Source organism: Scyliorhinus torazame, chromosome 9 (genome assembly GCF_047496885.1).
Source record: "Scyliorhinus torazame isolate Kashiwa2021f chromosome 9, sScyTor2.1, whole genome shotgun sequence".
In the NCBI taxonomy this organism is placed as follows: domain Eukaryota; kingdom Metazoa; phylum Chordata; class Chondrichthyes; order Carcharhiniformes; family Scyliorhinidae; genus Scyliorhinus; species Scyliorhinus torazame.
The window spans coordinates 109465279-109484706 of record NC_092715.1 but is presented as its reverse complement, the minus strand read 5'-3'; the positions used below and the strand labels follow the sequence as shown (position 1 = coordinate 109484706).

The 19428-nt window shown below is 45.8% G+C and overlaps 2 protein-coding genes across 2 annotated transcripts in view; one reads left to right on the top strand and one right to left on the bottom strand.

Moving 5' to 3' along the window:
* LOC140429425 (inositol hexakisphosphate and diphosphoinositol-pentakisphosphate kinase 2-like) overlaps positions 1-19428 on the bottom strand; it is a 295210-nt gene that overhangs the window by 174327 nt on the left and 101455 nt on the right. The window contains 7 exon segments of the mRNA XM_072516386.1: positions 156-231; positions 1566-1652; positions 1874-1975; positions 8710-8831; positions 11083-11244; positions 11575-11676; positions 12624-12778. Coding sequence (XP_072372487.1) covers positions 156-231; positions 1566-1652; positions 1874-1975; positions 8710-8831; positions 11083-11244; positions 11575-11676; positions 12624-12778 — 806 coding nt within the window.
* Positions 7255-7613, top strand: LOC140429931 (SRA stem-loop-interacting RNA-binding protein, mitochondrial-like). Its single transcript, XM_072517526.1, is given in 2 exon segments — positions 7255-7360; positions 7363-7613. Coding segments are annotated over 2 exon segments (312 nt in total). The 3' UTR covers positions 7569-7613.

Genomic DNA, 19428 nt, shown 5'->3' with positions numbered 1-19428 from the left:
GTGAGATCAGTGATTTGTATGCCTATATTCTGGGAAGGTTGTTTCCTCAGCTGTGTAATCATGCAGATCTTCAACATTTGTGAAATGCCTAATGACACTCCTCCAAAATTGGAATACTTGAAATTATACTAGAAATCTAGGAAGTAAAAACTTGCCTGTAGTTGCTTTGGCTTCTTTAGCTTTATTTTTCCTGCTTTGTAGCCATTGTATTTTTCAAAGAGTTCAAAAAATCTACATTAAAAATGGGAGGTGGAGAAAGTGGAGGAAAAATAACAGTAGAAAAGTATTAAACATATTTGTTCACATTTATCACACGACACATTATGTACTCTCTGGAAGGAATTTTGTGCCTGTTTTAACTGGCAGGTATCAGGGCATTTGAGAAACCAGCCCCAGACAAGTTTGTCTTTCATATTTAAATGAGGATCCTTTTCTGAGATTTTGAAAGTGATTTAAAAGTAAGGGTCATCAGTAAAATGGAGGCAAGATGGGCTAAATGTCAGGAGACCCGATTGCCGCTCAATGGCTATTTTCTCATTTTTCTCTTGGATCGAAGGGATGTACGCTCACAAATTACAAAATAGCAACACAAGTTGACAACATGATTAAATAAGCAATCAAAGCATTGAGGCTCATTTCTAGAGGAATAAAATTGTAAAGCAAGGAAATGTTAAACTTGTATAGAAACTAGTTAGGCCACACTTAGCGTACTGTGTAGTCTGGTCTCCGTATTACAGAAAGCATGCAGAGGCATTGGAAAGGTGGAAGAAAGATGATAATGATGATACCAAACTGAGAGGCTACTACTATCAGGAAAGACTGCAGAGGCTGGGTTGTGACAGACATTCGGAGGGGATCACAGAATTAACTCAACCAGTTTGAACACTGAGCTAATTTTCAAGCTTTAGTTTAGTCTTTTACATTTTTTTTTGTATTTTGGTTTTACTGAGTCAAGAGATGGTTAGCATACAGAAATACATTAATTAGAAGACTTTGGAGAATAACTTCACCAGTACAACCAGCATGTTGGTAACTTACTGTAGCTATTTTCACCCATGTCACCCATCCTCTCTCAAAAAAAGTATAACATTGCACAATACTGAAATCCATATTCACACCACAAAGCATATAATCCACTTGTCTTTTGCACTGACTAAAGTGCTTGGAGGATCAGTGATTAAGACACAAAAATCTTTTTTGGCATTAATAATTTTTTATCTGAAATTGATCTGTTAAGTCATTGCGCTATTACATAATTTTTTTTAATTGTACAAGAGTATAACTTGCCTTTTCAGATATAACACATCATATTTTATGGAATATATCCCATCTGTATGAACAAACACCAGTAATTGATCAATAAACATTCTGAAGGCTCAACATTCTAGCAAAGATAGAGCAGGTTTTACACTGGTATTGTATAAAATACTAGTATAAATTTGTAGGGGAACCGTTTGAATGTGAAAATAGTGCAGAAAAGCAAAGAAAACCCTCAAAATAACAGTGTGAACTAACAATCATTATATAGTTTACAGTTAAAGGCAAAAAATTTAATTATGCCTTACCTCTGATGCCTGACTTCCATTTTCATTTTTTGTTTGGGGGTTCGATCCCCATGCCTTATGACTGCTATTACACAACGAAGCTCCATCCTACACAGCAAGGCGTAAAGCAGAGTGGCTAAATTCAGCGATGTCATCTCATTTCAAGTTGACTATATGTTATTCAAGTCAGATTAGTTTACAAATCTAGGAACTACTACTCTTACAAACAAAACTCATTCCAGGTAATTCTCTCAATGAGAAAAAAATTGGTTTTATCCAAATTTGCTTTTTGCTCTTGCATACATTATATTAATCTGTATTATCCTCACATTGTGCCTGATGTAGTGGGTACAATAGGAATGTTTTCCACTTCAGTAGGAACAGACCATGGAATCTGAAACTGTGGAGCTAACTCTCGCATGATGATGTTTCTGTAAAATCAATCATATTCATTAAGCAGTAAATCAGTAGTGAAATAATTGTACTAACAATTCTGTATATTATTAGTTGGCTTATGCTTACCCAAACAAAATGTTTAAAAGGCAAATCATAAACTGCAGATGCATATTAAGATTTCAATTTGAGGCTCAAAATGAAAATGAATTTTTCACTATCATTGCAATAAAAAGGCCTGATACTGTTGCAGATGGCAAAGATTTTCTACTTTAGGCACAATAGGCAGTCTGGTGGAAATTGCATTCTTTTTCTACAATAAAGTTTTGGTTCCAGTTTTTGCTCAAAATCATTTGCATGGACTTGCTCAGAAACTAGAAACACAGTATTAAACGGATGCTGCTAAATTGTGTATGGAACTGGCTAAGCGATATGAGACAGAGGATGAATACACATTTTAATGGTGAATAGATGTTTTCTTGACTTAACAGGAGTATGTAATGAGGTCCACCAGGTGTCAGGACCATTGCTTTTCTAGTTTTATATTAATGACCTATACTTGCGCAGCATGGTGGCGCAGTGGGTTAGCCCTGCAGCCTCATGGCCCTGAGGTCCCAGGTTCGATCCCGGCACTGGGTCACTGTCCGTGTGTAGTTTGCACATTCTCCCCATGTTTGCGTGGGTTTCGCCCCCACAACCCAAAGATGTACAGGCTAGGTGGATTGGCCACGCTAAATTGCCCCTTAATTGGAAAAAATGAATTGGGTACTCCAAATTTAAATAAATAAATAAACAACCTATACTTGGGTATAGGGAGCGCTAATTTGAAATTTGTTGGCAATTTAAAATTTGGCAAGATAGTGAATAATGAGCATGATAGTAGTTCAATACAGGAGGCCAAAGGACATAAACAGACTGCTAAAATGAGAAGACACAAGACAGTTATAATTTAAAGTATTTCAGTGTGAATTGATGCACTTTGGAAGAAACAACAGGGAGACGCAGTATAATTTAAATGGTGAAAAAAATGCAAAATACTCCAGATGCTGGAGGTCAGAAATAAAAACAAAGTGCTGGGAAAATTCAGCAGGTCTGGCTCAACTTGAAACATTGGTTGGAATTCACCATTTTGTTGTCTAAATGTGGTGGCAGGGAGTTCTGTCGCCATCATACCGGCTGGCTGGACTGGAGTGAACTTGAGCCCGATTCCATGTTTGGGGCCTATACACGAGTGTGTAGCTCTCCGAATCACCTGGCAGGTCGAGAGCCGTCAGCTCTTAAGTTCGGGTCCCGGCGTCATATTTAAATGCCAGTCCAACACATATATCTCACGCTCTCCAGTCCACTTGTCCTCAGGAGACCGTCCATTATGTCTGGGAGCCATAAATAAAAGGCTACCTCTCTCACAAGGGCAGCACCCCACTGAAGCCACCAGGCCCTCAACTCCTTGATCCATGGAATCCAGGCACAGAGGTACGTGCTATACTTACCAGATGGCTCGAGGAAGCACCAGAGCGTAACCTCTCCAGTCTGAGAGCCAGTTTCCCACGAGGTCACTAAAGGGCAACGCAATGCAGGAAGTAGATGAGTGATCCCGGGTAAGTTCTCTCTCAGCTCCTTCCACTCTCAAACGCTCACCGTGGCATCATGTACTCAAACGGCTATTCTCTTCACAGATTTCACAAATCCACTGGCAGGGGATGCACATCAACACCCATTCTTTCAAGGACACTTTCACATCACCACTATCACATCTGTCAGGTTGCTCGGTAGCACAGTAGTTAGCGCAGTTGCTTTGCAGCTCCAGGGTCCCAGGTTCAATTCCCGGCTTGGATCACTGTATGTGTGGAGTCTGCACATTTTCTCCCGTGTCTAGGTGGGTTTCCTCCAGGTACTCCGGTTTCCTCCCACAGTCCAAAGATGTGCAGGTTAGGTGGATTGGCCAGGCTAAATTGCCCTCAGCGTCCAAAAAAGGTAGGTGGGGATACTGGGATAGAGTGGAGGTGTGGGCTTAAGTAGGGTGCTCTTTCCAAGGGCCGGTGCAGACTCGATGGGCTGAATGGCCTCCTTCTGCACTGTCAATTCTATGATTCTATCCTCTTGTCCTTCTGGGGAGGGCTCACAACACACTGGGGACATGCATTTAACCCAAACTCTATTCCATTCCCGCTGATCACATGCCTTCCTTACATCTTCGTAGAGGCCAAGCTGGCAGACAACAAGCAAGAGCAAACCCAGAATGGAGGAGGGTTGGCGGAGATACTAGCACTGATCACATTTTCATTTCATTTTCAAATCCAAGGAGGCTTCAAGCAACCTTCCTGGGGAAGACAGGAATTGATCCTGTACAGAAGGGGAACTTCGCCTCTCCCAACAAGGTGGCATGGTGGCGGTGGTTAGCGCTGTTACCTCAACGCCAGGGACCTGGGCTTCATTTCAACTTTGAGTGACAGCATGGAGTTTGCATATTCTCCCAGTGACAGCGTGGGTTTGCTCAAGAGTGCGTGGAATTCCTCAAGAGTGCTTTGGTTTCCTCTCTCAGTTGAAAGATGTGCACGTTTGGTGGATTGGCCATTTTAAATTTCCCATTAGGATACAAAATGTTACATGGGGTTACTGGGATAGGGTACTCTTTCAGTGTGTCAATGCAGACTTGATGGGCTGAATGGCACTATAGTGATTCTATGATTCTGACAACTTTGCACGGATCAAAGCACCATCACTTCATCAAATCATATCAAGGTGAGTCAGTTGTGCTTTCATAGAGCTTAAGCTCTCTCACTAAAACTCTTTTTTTTGCAGGCGTCAGCAGACTGCAGCCATCCAGGCAGCTGGATCGCCAAAACAGGTACGAGGATGAGGGGGTCCATGAAGTACCGTCACAGCACTCACCCATGCTCTCCAATAACGTAAAGACACACCTCGGTGGGGCTTAATTCTAGCTTAGATTTGGATCACTTTACATGGCCACACACCCTGGTGGCCACCATCTGATGTAGGTGACATGGAGACAATGCAGCTTGACCTCCCTCCAGGTGTCCCATCTTCTGCAGGACTCAGGCCTGGGGCCCTCTGGCACCCACAGGGAGGATGAGTATCAACCCGGGACTTCCACGCAGGACGCTCCAAGGGTATGCAGCCTCTCAAAGTCCCCTCTGCTTGTGCCCACACCCACTCCAGCAGTGCAGGTCGCTTAATGAACTTCTGCCCTTGAGCAGGAGATCCTCGTCAGGCAGGAGCCCTCCAGGTCACCAGACGATGTCCACAGAGTCATCATACGCATCAGGACGTAGCCTCCACCTCTGCTGCAGGTGTCAGATTGGCACCAAGGTGCAAGGTAGGGCGAGGAAAGTTAAAACATTTTGGATGTCACTTCTGGTTCTCGGGTGTGCTATCACAAAACAATTGCATTCATAAAACGAATTGGAGGGCTTCCGGTGACGGCGGGCGGGAAGCAGCCGCACATTGGAGGGCTCTCGTTCGGGAACGCCATTTTCGGGGTTTAACGCCCAGTCCCAGGGGCAACGGAGGCGGCAAAAGCAGAGAGAAGGCACAGTGAAGGGAAATGCCAAAAATAAGTTTAAAAATGGCCGTGAAAAAAGCGGCTGAAAGTCCGTTGGGGAGTGGAAAGGTCACCGCGGGGACGACAAGAAAAGTGGAGGCTGGGGCACCAGGGGATGGCCGCATTGCCCATGGCTGAAGAAATGACTACGGTGATGGCCGTGGAACTCGAAAGGCAGTTGAGAAAACACATGGAGGCGATGAGGAAGGAGATGGGAGCGGTATTGAAAATGCTGGTGGAGGAGGTGATTGCCCCGGTGAGGTCGGCGGTATTGGGCGCAGTGGCGGAGGTGCGGGAGCAAGATGAGGCACTGAAGGAAGTGAAAGAGACATTATTACAGCACAGTGATCAACTTTCCTCGATGGGGAAGGAGATGCGGAAGGTGATAGAAATCAACAAGGGTCTGCGAGCCAAAATGGACGACTTGGAAAACAGATCCAGGCGACAGAATCGGAGGATTGTGGGTCTGCCCGAAGGAGTGGAAAGCCCGAGGCCGACTGAGTATTTTGCCACAATGTTGGCGAAGCTATTGGGGGAGGGGAATGATCCCTCCCGATATGAACTGGATCGGGCTCATTGGTCGTGGAGGCTTGTACCAAAGGAGAGTGAGCCGCAAAGAGTAGTGACTCTGTGTTTTCGTAGGTACAGTGTGAAGGAGAAGGTCCTGTGCTGGGTAAAGCAGAAGCGGGTGGTGCAGTGGGCTGGAGCTGGTATACGCATTTATCAGGACTTTACGGTGGAGCGGGTGGAGAGGCGGGCTGCCTTCAGCTGGGTGAAGAAGAAGGCACTGTACATCAGTAAGGTGCAGTGCGGCATAGTATACCCAGCTAAGTTGAGGGTGACCTACAAGTCCAAGGACTTTTATTTTGGGACGGCGGAAGCAGTGGAGGAGTTTGCGGAGGCAGAAGGACTGTGGCTGAATTGAGAAATGGTCATGTACCGATGTAGCCTCATGTAACTGTATTTTTTCACTGCGTGCTGGTGTATGTGCTAAATGAGCCAACGTTGTATATATTTGGACAAGGGAAGAGATGGGACTTTCACTTGCAATGATGGTTCGTTGGGGCTTGGGTGTGTGTGCGGGGTTTGTGGGCTAAAGGGGATTTCTTGGTTTTCCTGGGACCGCGCAAAGGGGAAAGAGACCCGGGCTGGGGCCTCCACGCTGGCCAGTTTAAGCCGGCCAGTGAATGGGAGTGAAATGGGAGAGGTGCTGCAGCCATCGGAGCCTGGCAGAACAGGTTCCGATGAGTCTAGCTGGGGCGGAAAGTTTGGGGGGGGGGGGGATCAGAGGTTGGGGGGGGAGGAGTTTTATAAGAGAAAGTGGAGGGGAGGAGTCGGGGGGGGGGGGGTTTACAATTCATGGGTGTCATTTATGGTACACTTTCGGGGATTGGATGGCATTGAATGTTAAGGGGGGGGGCGGTGGATTCTATAGGTCAATGGTGACCATAGGCGATTCCTGGTTCCTTTTTATTTTCTTTTTTTTTCCTTTCTTTTTCCCACCTTGGGAGGGTTTGTTTTATTTGATGCTTATATTGTCAGGTGGGGTGTTGTTTGAGGTGGTGGGAGGGTGGGATCGTTGTTGTTGAGAAGGGGATTGACTTTGTATTTGTTACCGTTTACTGCTTGTTGGTGGGGTGTAAATTCTGAAGAAAATGTGAAAATGGAGAATAAAAATATTTTACACATAAAACTCAATGGCTGGGTATGTGAATGTTCTGGTCAACTGAAGGCATTGGAGGCGGCCGTTACAAGATGGTAGCGGCGGCGGCTCCTTCCAGAAAGAGCATCGAGATTTTTGTGTCGCGGATCCCCTGGACCCTGGCCATCAAAGAAATCAAAGAATATTTTGGACAATTTGGATTGTCAAGAAATGTCTTCTTCCATTTGACAAAGAAACTGGATTTCATAGAGGATTATGTTGGGTTGGCTTCAATACAGAAGAAGGGCTTCAGAATGCACTGCAGAAGGAACCACACCTCATCGAAGGTGCAAAGCTTCAAGTTCAGAGAAACAGAAAATTGTTTCAAGGGCGTAGACCAAATAAAGTCACCAAATCAGCAAGTTGACACAATATGGAGGGTGCAGTTAAAGCTGTTTTGTCCTAATTAAATTAAAGAATCCTCTTGTCTCGAAGTTTAGTCATCCTACCACTCTCATAAGATTAACATTCTCATGATATTAATCTCAGTGCAACTAGTCTCTGGATCCTTGTGTTGTCAAAGAGATGCATTTAAATCTGCATCTACATGGAATGTATGATGGTTAGGTTTTGAACCCTGATTCCTCAAGGGACTGCTATGGTTAAGGGCAATGATACTCTGAGCCTTGGGTCCCCTCAGTGTTAGTGTCTGAAACCAAGACATGCACTTTAGGAAGAGAGCCCTAGGTTGGTCTACATTTCATTTGTGGCGGTGTTTGGATCAGTAGATGGCGTTGAAAGCATCAAACCTCATCTCACATTGTTGTTCTTCAGTGGGCTTGAAGTTCACAGAGTGAGCACATTAGCAGGTCAATGCTGAGCAAAGCCAAGATCTTATCCTAACAAGTCTTGGGCTCAGAACATGCAAGTCTGAATGCAGGACTTGTTCTCTCAGTAATGGCTCGGCTATCCAGAGAGGACAGAGAATGGCTTGGAAGGTCAATGGAGATGTGTCCAGATATACCAGTGAAGAGGCAGGACTGTAGGAAAAGGGCTAATCAGACTTGGATATCTAAGGAAATAAAGGAGGGTATCAAACTGAAAAGAAATGCATACAGTGGCATAGATTAGTGGGAAACTACAGGACTGGGAAATCTTTAAAGGTCAACAGAAAGCCATGAAAAAAGCTAGAAAGAAAAGCTAGATTATGAGGGTAAACTAATTCAGAATATAAAAACAGATAGCAAAAGTTTCTACAAATATATAAAACAAAAAAGAATGGCTGAGGATTCTGCTCACCAGTCACATATTTCTTGGTGCTAAAACCAATAGTTGCGTGAAGCAGATGGATATAGAGCTACAGATAGGGAGATGAGCCTGCATTCCTGGAGATATTATGTGTAAAATTATTTTACTTTGTGCACTTTGTAATTGTAGAAAATTACTGCATCAGAATTGTACCCAGATTTTTCTAAATACCAATTAATTGTGCGAAGCTTTTGTACCAAAGTTGTTCAATTTTTTTTTTTTTCGAGCTTTGTAATTTTTTGATAGAACAAATATTTTACCCCAAAATCTTTGCGCAATCATCATAATACTTCATGGAATTCTTGACGAAGCTGAAGCCATTAACATCACAGACATAGGATTGGCCATTAGCTCGCAACAGGTCAAAGCCACAAACAGTTTGCTATCAAAAATAAAAGAGAGGAAAATTAATATCAATGCAGTAAAAATAAATACAAATGCAAGGAAAGTTTTTCTTAATTATTTAAACTGTCCCAACTTTACATGGTGCTGTAGCTCAATTTCAACAGCTAATTGATAAGTCAATGGCATCAGCTTGAAGTCAAATCATCTAAGACCATAAGACATAAAAGCCAGTATTAGGCCACTCGGCCCATCGAGTCTTCTCCGCCATTCAATCATGGCTGATATTTTTCTCATCTCCATTCTCCTGCCTTCTCCCATAACCCCTGATTCCCTTATTAATCAAGAACCTATCGATCTCAGTATTAAAGACACTCAGCGATTTGGCCTCCACAACCTTCTGCGGCGAAGAGTTCCACAGATTCACCAACATCTGGCTGAAGAAATTCTTCCTCAGCTCTGTTTTAAAGGATCGTCCCCTTAAGATTGTGTCATCTGCTTCTAGTTTTTTCTACAAGTGGAAACATCCTCTCAATGTCCACTCTATCCAGGCCTCGCAGTATCCTGCAAGTTTCAATAAGATCCCCCCCATCCTTCTAAACTCCAGCGGGTACAGACCCAGAGTCCTCAACCGTTCCTCATACGACAAGCTGTTAATACCAGGGATCATTCTTGTGAACCTTCTCTGGGTCCTTTCTTCCTTAAAAATGGGATCCCAAAACTGCTCACAATACTCCAAATGGGGTCTGATCAGAGCCTTATACAGCCTCAGAAGTACATCCCTGGTCTTGTATTCCCACCCTCTCGACATGAATGTTAACATTGCATTTGCCTTCCCAACAGCTGACTGAACCTGCACGTTAACCTTAAGAGAATCGTGAACAAGGACTCCCAAGTCCCTTTGTGCTTCTAATTTCCTAAGCATTTCCTCATTTAGGAAATAGTCTTTGCCTAAATTCCTCCTTCCGAAGTGCATAACCTCACACTTTGCCACATTGTATTTCATCTCCCACATCATTGCCCACTCTCCTAGCCTGTCCAAATCCTTTTGCAGCCCCCTTGCTTCCTCAATACTACCTGTCCCTCGACAGATCTTTGTATCATCTGCAAACTTAGCAACAGTGCCTTCAGTTCCTTCTTCCAGATAAATTATGGTGAAAAGTTGTGGTCCCAGCAGACCCGTGAGGCACACCACTGGTCACTGGCTGCCATCCTGAAAAAGACCCCTTTATCCCCACGCTCTGCCTTCTGCCAGTCAGCCAATCCTCTATCCATGCCAGAATCTTACCCTTAACACCATGGGCTCTTAATTTATTTAACAATCTCCTATACGGCACCTTGCCAAAGGCCTTCGGGAAATGTAAATAAATTACGTCCACTTGTTCTCCTTTGTCTAACTTCTTTGTTACCTCCTCAAAGAACTCTTAACAGATTTGTCAGACATGACCTCCCTTTGACAAAGCCATGCTGACTCAGTCCTATTTTATCATGCACTTCCAAGTTCTTCCCGATCACATCTTGAAGAAGGGATTCTAAAATCTTACCAATGACCGAAGTCAGCCTAACCGGCCTATAATTTCCCGTCATCTGCCTCCCTCCCTAATCAGTGGTGTTACATTAGCCACTTTCCAGTCGTCTGGGGCCCTACCTGGCTCCAGTGATTCCTGAAAGGTCACCACCAATGCCTCCACTATCTCCTCAGCTATCTCTTTTAGAAACCTGGGGTGTAGCCCATCCGGTCCAGGCAGTCTACGTCTCATATTTCTAAGGTCACGTTTCACATTGGATTGAGGAAGACTTGTAGTTTTTTCAAAAATTCCAGTTATCATCATCAAACCTCAAAATGGGCACAGAAGTATTTTTCCAACTAATGCATTCATTCAATTAGTCTACAATTTTAAAACATTTCAATACAGAAGTTAAAACTGGTAATATTTGAGAATTATACATATGCTGAAGAATAATATTCACTAACACAATGTACATTTTTAAGCTACTTTGGCATTTTACAGTACCTCAGTAATTAAATACAATTTGCAGTGCCCTTGGAGAAAGAGCTTAAGTCAACTCACACCATGACACTTCTCACAAATGCTTCAAAACATGTTCATGATTTCAAAGATCAGTTTGAAGTGTTCAAAGTTTGCTCTTCAAATATGTGAAGATTTTTTACAAAACTGCAGTTCTAAAGTACTTGAACAATGGTCATTCTTCAGAGATTTCACTACTTTCATTACAGTCAAACATTAAATCGAACTAATTGTAAGTATGTGTTTTATTCTACCACCTACCTTAAAAGCAAGGCAAACTTTCCAAGCAATTAACTTCTCTCTAGCATTCAGAATGACTGGATAGCGAACTTCCTTTCCTTCACTGTCTCGTTCAACCTTACCATCAAGAGCAGGAGATTTGCGGGCCTCTGCATGAGCATAATCTGGACCAACCGTGTAAACCTTAAAAAATGTTTTTTTTAGCGAAAATTATATACAACATTGCTGTTAGACAATAGCCTAATTGAGAAAGGCAAAACTGGTTGACTTCAAGTGCAGTTTATTTCTATCAAGTAAGATAGTTGCCATTTCTAATATATTTTACAGTGCTTTGCGAAATACAGTAAAAACAAATTATTTTTCTTCATGGCAAAGATAATCTTTCTAGAGCACTGGGATTATTATACGAACTGTATGATGCTGTTGCAAATGAAATGGTTCAAATCCTATGTTGATTATAGCCTGAAAAGTGCATTATGGTTTTAAAAATGGATAATATTTGAATATCCGTACCTTCACATCTGTACCATCTGTTGGCATAAACTGCTCATATATATAAGAACCTGTTTTCCGGACATTGCTTTCAGGAGAGTAGACACTGCTTCTGCTGCCAATCTGAAACAACACGATATAAGATATTTACCCGTGTGGCATCTCAACCACATATCCACTTGATCAGCAGTATGCAGCTTACTTCCCCTCCTTAGCATTGCCCGACTCTGCTGTGACTTTAGTTCATCTGGTGCTGAAACCCTCAGCCTTGTTTTTGCTAGCTCAAGAACGGACTAGACCAATGCTTGCCCAGCCATCTCTCCTATCCTCTATCCTACACAAACCTTTACGAATCAATACTCTGCTGCCAGCATCGTAACTCCTGTCTAGTCCCATTCACTCATCACCTGTGCTCACTGGCCAATATTGACCTCAGTCCAACAACTCTACAATATTTAAAGTCTCATTCGTGTTTTCAAATTCTTCAGTGGTCTCACCCCTCCCCATCTTTGCAACCTCCTTTAGTTGTAAAACTAACAAATCTCCAATTCTGAATCCCTGATTTTAATTGTTCCTTCATTGGCAGCCTTCAGTAAACTAAGGCCTAAGCTCCGGAATTCACCAGCTATATCTTTCTACCACTTGACCTCTCCTCCTTTGAGAAGTTCCTAAAACCACTCCCTTTGGTTGTCTGTCCAGACATGTGTGCACACGCACAGTACTTCATACTGACCCATTATTTGAAATTGAAACCACTCCTTTCATTTCACCTTCAGCAACAGCCACAGCCCTTTAGCAGCCACAACCCTACTTCTTAACTCTCTCCTCACCTTGCCTCTCTACTTCCCCATCTTTCTTTAAAACCCTTTGCAAAATATATCCCTTGAACCTCTCCTAACCGTGTCACAAAGCGCAGCCTTCACTTCTTTAAAGTCGTTCAGCATGTTTTTTCTACATTGAAGGTCAATAAAAAATGCAAGTTGTTATTTAGAAAATAAATTCAGATCTTTTTAACTTTTCTGAAATATCAATTCTCTTGACTATGTGGTAGAAGATCATACAATACATACCTTTCGAAAGAGTCTTTGGCTTCCTCCACCAGCAGATGTTGGGTAGTATATGTAAACATTGTGGTCCTCCGCACTCACTGGCTTCTCCACAAATGGTTTTTGAAAGACATCCCCGTTCACCTCGACATGATCTTCACCCTCTACCAAATTACATTCTAACAAGAAAACATATTTTTAAAATTCTTTCATGGGATGTGAATGTAAGACAAGGCCAGCATTTATTGCTCATCAAGGTGGTTATATTCACCATTCTTACATGATATGTGCATTTTCCTTTAATCCTAACCAATGTAAACAGAAGAATATTCTTTTTTTTTTTATAAATAAACTTTTTTATTCTCTTCCTTTTTCACATTTTCTCCCAAATTTACGCCCACCAACAATAATCGGTAACAGACGCCATGTCACTCCCCATATCAATAACAACAATCCCATCCTTCCACCAAACCCCCAAAACAGCAGCCCGCATGTTAACATAAACAAATAACAAAAAGGAATCAGGAATCATCCACAGTCATCATCAACACATACAGTCCCCCTCCCCACAACCCTCCCAACCGCTCCTCCCAACCCCTCCCCCCCTAATGTTCGCTTTAATCCAATTCTCGAAAGTGCATAATGAATAAAGCCCAAGAATTGTAGAACCCCATCACCCTTCCCCTCAGCTCAAATTTGACCTTCTCAAGAGTCAAGAATTCCAGCAGGTTCCCCCACCATGCCAGGGAAGAGAGGTTGATCTCTATCCCATCAGGATCCGCCTTTGGCGATCAACGAGACGAAGGCTACAACATCTGCCTGTGCACCGTTTCCAACCCCGGCTGGTCCGACGCCCCGAATATGGCTTCCAGACGGCCCAGGTCCAGTTTCACATGATAAACCGAAGAATATTCAAGAACATTTATTTTTGCATCCCAGCTATATAACTTATGAAACACTGTAGTTCAAACAGGGCACGTGGGCAGCACAGTAGCATTGTGGTTAGCACAATTGCTTCACAGCTCCAGGGTCCCAGGTTCGATTCCTGGCTTGGGTCACTGTCTGTGCGGAGTCTGCATGTTCTCCCCGTGTGTGCATGGGTTTCCTCCGGGTGCTCCGGTTTCCTCCCACAGTCCAAAGATGTGCGGGTTAGGTGGATTGGCCATGCTAAATTGTCCTTAGTGTCCAAAATTGCCCTTAGTGTTGGGTGGGGTTACTGGGTTATGGGGATAGGGTGGAGGTGTGGGCTTGGGTAGGGTGCTCTTTCTAAGAGCCGGTGCAGACTCGATGGGCCAAATGGCCTCCTTCTGCACTGTAAATTCTATGATTCTGTGAAATGTATTCCATTCAACCATTATATCAGCATAAAGAGGGCTATCTGCTCTATAAAGAGATAGAAAAAGTATGCAAGAAGAGGAAATTTATTTTAATGCGGTACTTCAACACAGGTTAGCATAAACTGAGAAGAGTCACATGGTTCAGAATCAGTCCCCATCATGAGCCATAGTGATGGATTTTACTAAACCTCCGGAGATGGGCTGGGAATCAGGAGACCCTGTAAACTGGCAGTGAAAGGGAAGCCCAACAGTGAGTGGCCAATTAAACCAATAAGAGCTACTTCCTGCTCTCAGCAGCATTTTACCCGTGTTCAGAGGGGCCGATGGGGATACTGTAAGGTAAACCCTGGTGGTCGCCCAGCAGTTCCTCTGGAAGGGGACCTCTTTCAGAACCACTCCATGGCCTGGGTAATACTCAGTGGCAGCAACAGTCACCCAGAGGTCACTGCTAAAGGTGCAGCTCTCCCCAACTGATTCCCGATCACTGGACTCTGTTGCCTGGCCCTAGCATAGTAGTTACAAATCTTACATGGCCTTAGAGCGTGGCAGCATGGGAGCTCCCTATACTTCTTCCTGCAGCCACCTCATTGCCGACTCTGCCGAGACTGCCAAGCTACTGGCCCTCTAAGTGGGACTATATCTTTGGGAGCTGGGCTGCCACCCTCAACTAAAGGATAATAATAATAATCTTTATTAGTGTCACAAGTAGGCTTGCATTAACACTGCAATGAAGTTACTGTGAAAATCTCCAAGTCACCACACTTTGACGCCTGTTCGGGTATACTGAGGGAGAATTCAGAATGTCCAATTCACCTAACAAGCACATCTTTTGGGACTTGTGGGAGGAAACCGGAGCACCCGGAGGAAACCCACGCAGACATGGGGAGAACGTGCAGACTCCGCAAAGACAGTGACCCAAGCCGGGAATTGAACCTGGATCACTGGCGTGTGAAACAACACTGATAACCACTGTGCATGCCCCCAATCCCAACGGCAACCTCTTAATTGGCCACCGGTGTTGTAACTTCACTCAGGGTTCCAGAAGCAAGGTTGGGTCCCACTTTCAGTAACAGTGGCTGGAAACATACCAGCCATTATGTCAAAGATGACACAGAAGGCAATTTTCAACTTTTGTTAAAACATATTTTATTACAAACTTACATCAAAGCAGGTTACAGCAAGTAAACACCCCGGGAAACACACTTCCCAACAATCAACTATACAGTCTGTACAGATTTTTCTCCTTTTTCACTCCCCCCTCACCATCACCCACCCCACCCCCCTGCGACAAATAGCTCCTCAAACACGGTCACAAACATCCCCCACCTTTTCTCAAACTCTCCCGCAGAGCCCCTTAACTCTTAACTCATGCTTTTTCTTCTCTAACTGCAGGAAGTCATACAGATCACCCATCCATGCTGCTACCCTTGCTGGTGATGCCGACCGCCATTCCAGCAAAATTCATCACCATGCAATCAGAGAGGCGAAGGCCACGACATCGATCTTCCTCCTCTCCATGAGCTCCAGTTTCTCTGAAACCCCAAATATCGCCAAAGGGTCCGGGTCCACCTCCTCCACCACTATCCTGGCTAAGACCGCGAACACTCCCGCCCAGAATTTTCCCAATTATTCGCAACCCCAAAACATGTGCGCATGATTCGCTGGCCTCCGCCCACTCATCTGCTACTCCCAAAAAGAACCCACTCATTCTCGCCCGAGTCATATGCACCCTGTGCACCACCTTAAACTGTATCAGGCTCATCCTTGGACAAGAGGAGGTCCGGTTTACCCTTTGCAGCGCCTCACACCATACTCCCCAATTGATCTCAATTCCCAACTCCACTTCCCATTTCTCCTTGATCTTCACCATCCGCTCACCACCCTGCTCCCCCAGCCACTTAAATATATTCCAAATTTTTCCCTCCCTTTCCACATCCGTAAGCAGCAGTCGCTCCAGCAGGGTGCATCCCGGTAAACTAGGCGACCCCTTCCAGGCCATTCGTGCAAAGTTGCTAACCTGCAGATATCTGAACTCAATACCCCTCAGCAGCTCTACCGTCTTCCTGAGCACCTCCAGACTGGCGAACCCTTCCTCCAAATACAAATCCCTCACCTTGACCAGCCCCATTTCCCTCCACCTCCTGTATACAATATCCATCCCCCCCGGCTCAAACCCATGATTCTCGCACAGCGGCGTGAGCACCAACATCCCTTCCACCCTAAAATGCCTCTTCAGCTGATTCCATATCTTCACCGTGGACTGCACCGCTGAATACCTACTTGGAGCCACTGGCAATGCTGCCATCACCATAGCCCTCAAACTAGACCCCTTGCAAAATTCCTCCTCCATCCTAACCCACTCTACCCCTTCTCCTTCCCACCACTGCCGCACCTTGTCCACATTGGCCGCCCAATAATAATGAAGCAAGTTCGGCAACGCCAAACCCCCTGCTGCATCTGCCTCTGTAGCAGGGCCCTTCCCACCCACGGCACGTTCCCTGCCCATACAAAGTCAGAGATGATCGTGTCCACTTTCCAAAAAAAGGCCTTTGGTATAAAGATTGGGAGAGCCTGAAAGATAAACAAGAACCTCAGCAGAATATTCATTTTCACCACTTGGTCGCTCCCCACCAACGTTAAGTGCAATGTGTCCTACCTCCTAAGATCCTCCCTGGCCTCATCCACCAGCTTCGTTAAGCTCCACTTATGGAGCCCTGTCCATTCCCTCGCTACCTGAATCCCCAAATACCTAAACATATCTCTCGCTACCGTAAATGGCACCCCCCTAAATTAGCCCACTATGCCAGCTCATTCACCGGAAATACCTCGCTTTTCCCTACATTCAGCTTGTACCCTGAGAACCCTCCAAATCTCCGCAACAGGCCCATAGTTCTTCCCATACACTCCAACGGATCCGAAACATACAGTAAGAGGTCATCGGCATAGAGCAACACCCAATGCTCCCTCTGTCCCCTCATTATCCCTGCCACTGTGCTGGCCCCGAGAGCCATCGCCAATGGCTCACTGGGCAGCGCAAACAGCAGCGGCGACAGCGGGCAGCCCTGCCTCGTACCCGTGTAAGTCAAAGCTTCGTGAGCTCGTATCATTCGCCCTCACCCTTGGCGCCACATACAGCAACCACACCCATGCCACAAATCTCAGCCCAAACTCCCCCTTCTCCACTGCTTCATTAAATGCCCCCAGCAGATGTGGTGCCAGGGCTGCCGCAAATTCCTTATAAAATTCCGCCGGGTACCCATCCGGCCCAGGGGCCTTCCGCGACTTCATACCTCTAATACTATCCAGCACCTCCCTCAGCCCCAGGGGTTCCTCCAACGCCTGCCTGATTGCTTTATCCACCTGGGCAAATTCCAGCTCGTCCAGAAACCGCCCCATGTCCCCCTCCTCTCCCCCCGGATCTGCCTCAAAGTCCCTGTTAATACTCTCTAAATGCCTCCTTTATCTTCCCTGGCTCCAACACCATATCCCCAGCCTGGATCTTCAATATTTCCCTGGACGCAGCCTGCCTCCGCAGCTGGTGCGCCAGCATGCGGCTCGCCTTCTCCCCATACTCGTATTGCACCCCTCTTGCTCTACGCAGTTGCCCTACCGCCCTCCCCATTGTCAGCCTGTCAAACTGCCCATGCAACTTTTTCCTCTTCGCCAATCTCTCTACGATGGGCACCCTTGAATATTCTCTATCCACCTCCATTATCTTGCTCAGTAGACGGTCATGTTCCGCCCTCTACTTATTTGCACGAACCGTAAACAAAATAATTTCTCTCCGGACGACTGCCTTCAGTGCTTCCCAAAAAATGCCCGCCGACACCTCCCCATTCTGATTGAACTCCACATAATCCCTAATCGCCAACCGCACCTTATCACAATAACCTCCATCTGCCAACAACCAAGTCAAACCTCCACCCCGGCCTCTGCTCTCGTCCCGTTCTAAACCGAATCTCCAGCCAGTGGGGTGCATGGTTCGAGATAACTATCCCCGCATACTCTGCCCCTTCCACTCCAACCAAAATCTCCCGACTCACTACAAAGTCGTCAATCCACGAATACACCTGAGAGACGTGTGAAAAAAAGGAATACTCCCTTCCCCCTGGGTTCTGAAAACACCATGGGTCCACCATACCCATCCTCTCCATAAACCCCCCCCAGATCCCTTGCCATTCGTACCTTACCCACTGACCTGGGGCTAGACCTACCCACCCTCAGCTCTAGGACACAGTTAAAATCTCCTCCCATGATCAACTGGTGCTCGGCCAAATCCGGGATTGCTGCCAGCAACCCCCACATCATCCCAATATGGGGCATAAATATGGCATATTTACCAACACTATCGGAGCGCCTTCCAATACCCCACTCACATCTGGATCCCTCAACTCCTTCACACTCACAAATCCCATTCTTTTGCTCATTAAAATCAAACCCCGAGTGAAAAACCAGCCCGAACCTGGTACTTCACACGGAGTTGCGTCTCCTGCAGAAAGACAACCCCCACTTTCAAGCTCCTGAGGTGCGCGAACACCCACGACCTTTTAACCGGCATATTCAGTCCCCGGACGTTCCGTGTTACCAACCTTACCGGAGGCTTGCGCCTCCAATCCCCTCTACCGTCCGTCATCTTCCCCACTTAACTCCCGCCCCTTTAATTCCACTCTGTACCTAGCCCATCCCAGATGGCCCCTTTCTCCACCCTTGACCATGTCATCTCTCACCCCCTGCCACGTCGCAGAAACCTTCCCCCCCCCCCCCCCTTTTCCCCTTCCCCCTCCCCCACCTCCCCTTTCCATCCTCCCCCCAGACACCCCTCTTGGCCTTCTCCCCCACCACCTCACTTCCGTTCACCTGCATAACCTGCTCGCGTGGCTGCCCCTGCCCAAAGGCACCTCCTAATGACCATCCCCTCCCTCGCACTCCTCAGCTCAAGGAAGGCTTCCTCCTGACCCTAACGCCCCCCCCACCCAAACGAGGACTTCCTCCTGAACTCCAGGCAGCCTTCTCCAAAAACAAACAAACAAATGTTAAACACACACAGTCCCATAAAACAGGGGGGGGGGGGGAGAAGAGAGAGGGGGTCATCCATCCCCACATAAACTTTTCACCCCTACAACTCCTTGCAATCTCAACATTGAACAGCAAACCTCACCCCCCAAAAAAAGGCAAGAATCCCCCAATCCCTACACCCACTTCAAACAAACATGCTTCCAACAATTACAAAGTGCCAGCACCCCGGTTCCCAAGCATTGTCTGCTCAGTTCTCCCCTAGTTTATGCTCCTTAATGGAGTCTTCGGCCGCTTCTGGGGTCTCGAAATAATACTCCCGACCTCCGAACATCACCCAGAATTTTGCCGGGTAGAGCACCCCAAACCTGATCTGTTGCCGGTACAGCACCGCCTTGGCCTTGTTGAAACCTGCCCGCCGCTTTACCAACTCTGCTCCGATGTCCTGATATATCTGGATGTTATTTCCCTCCCAGTCG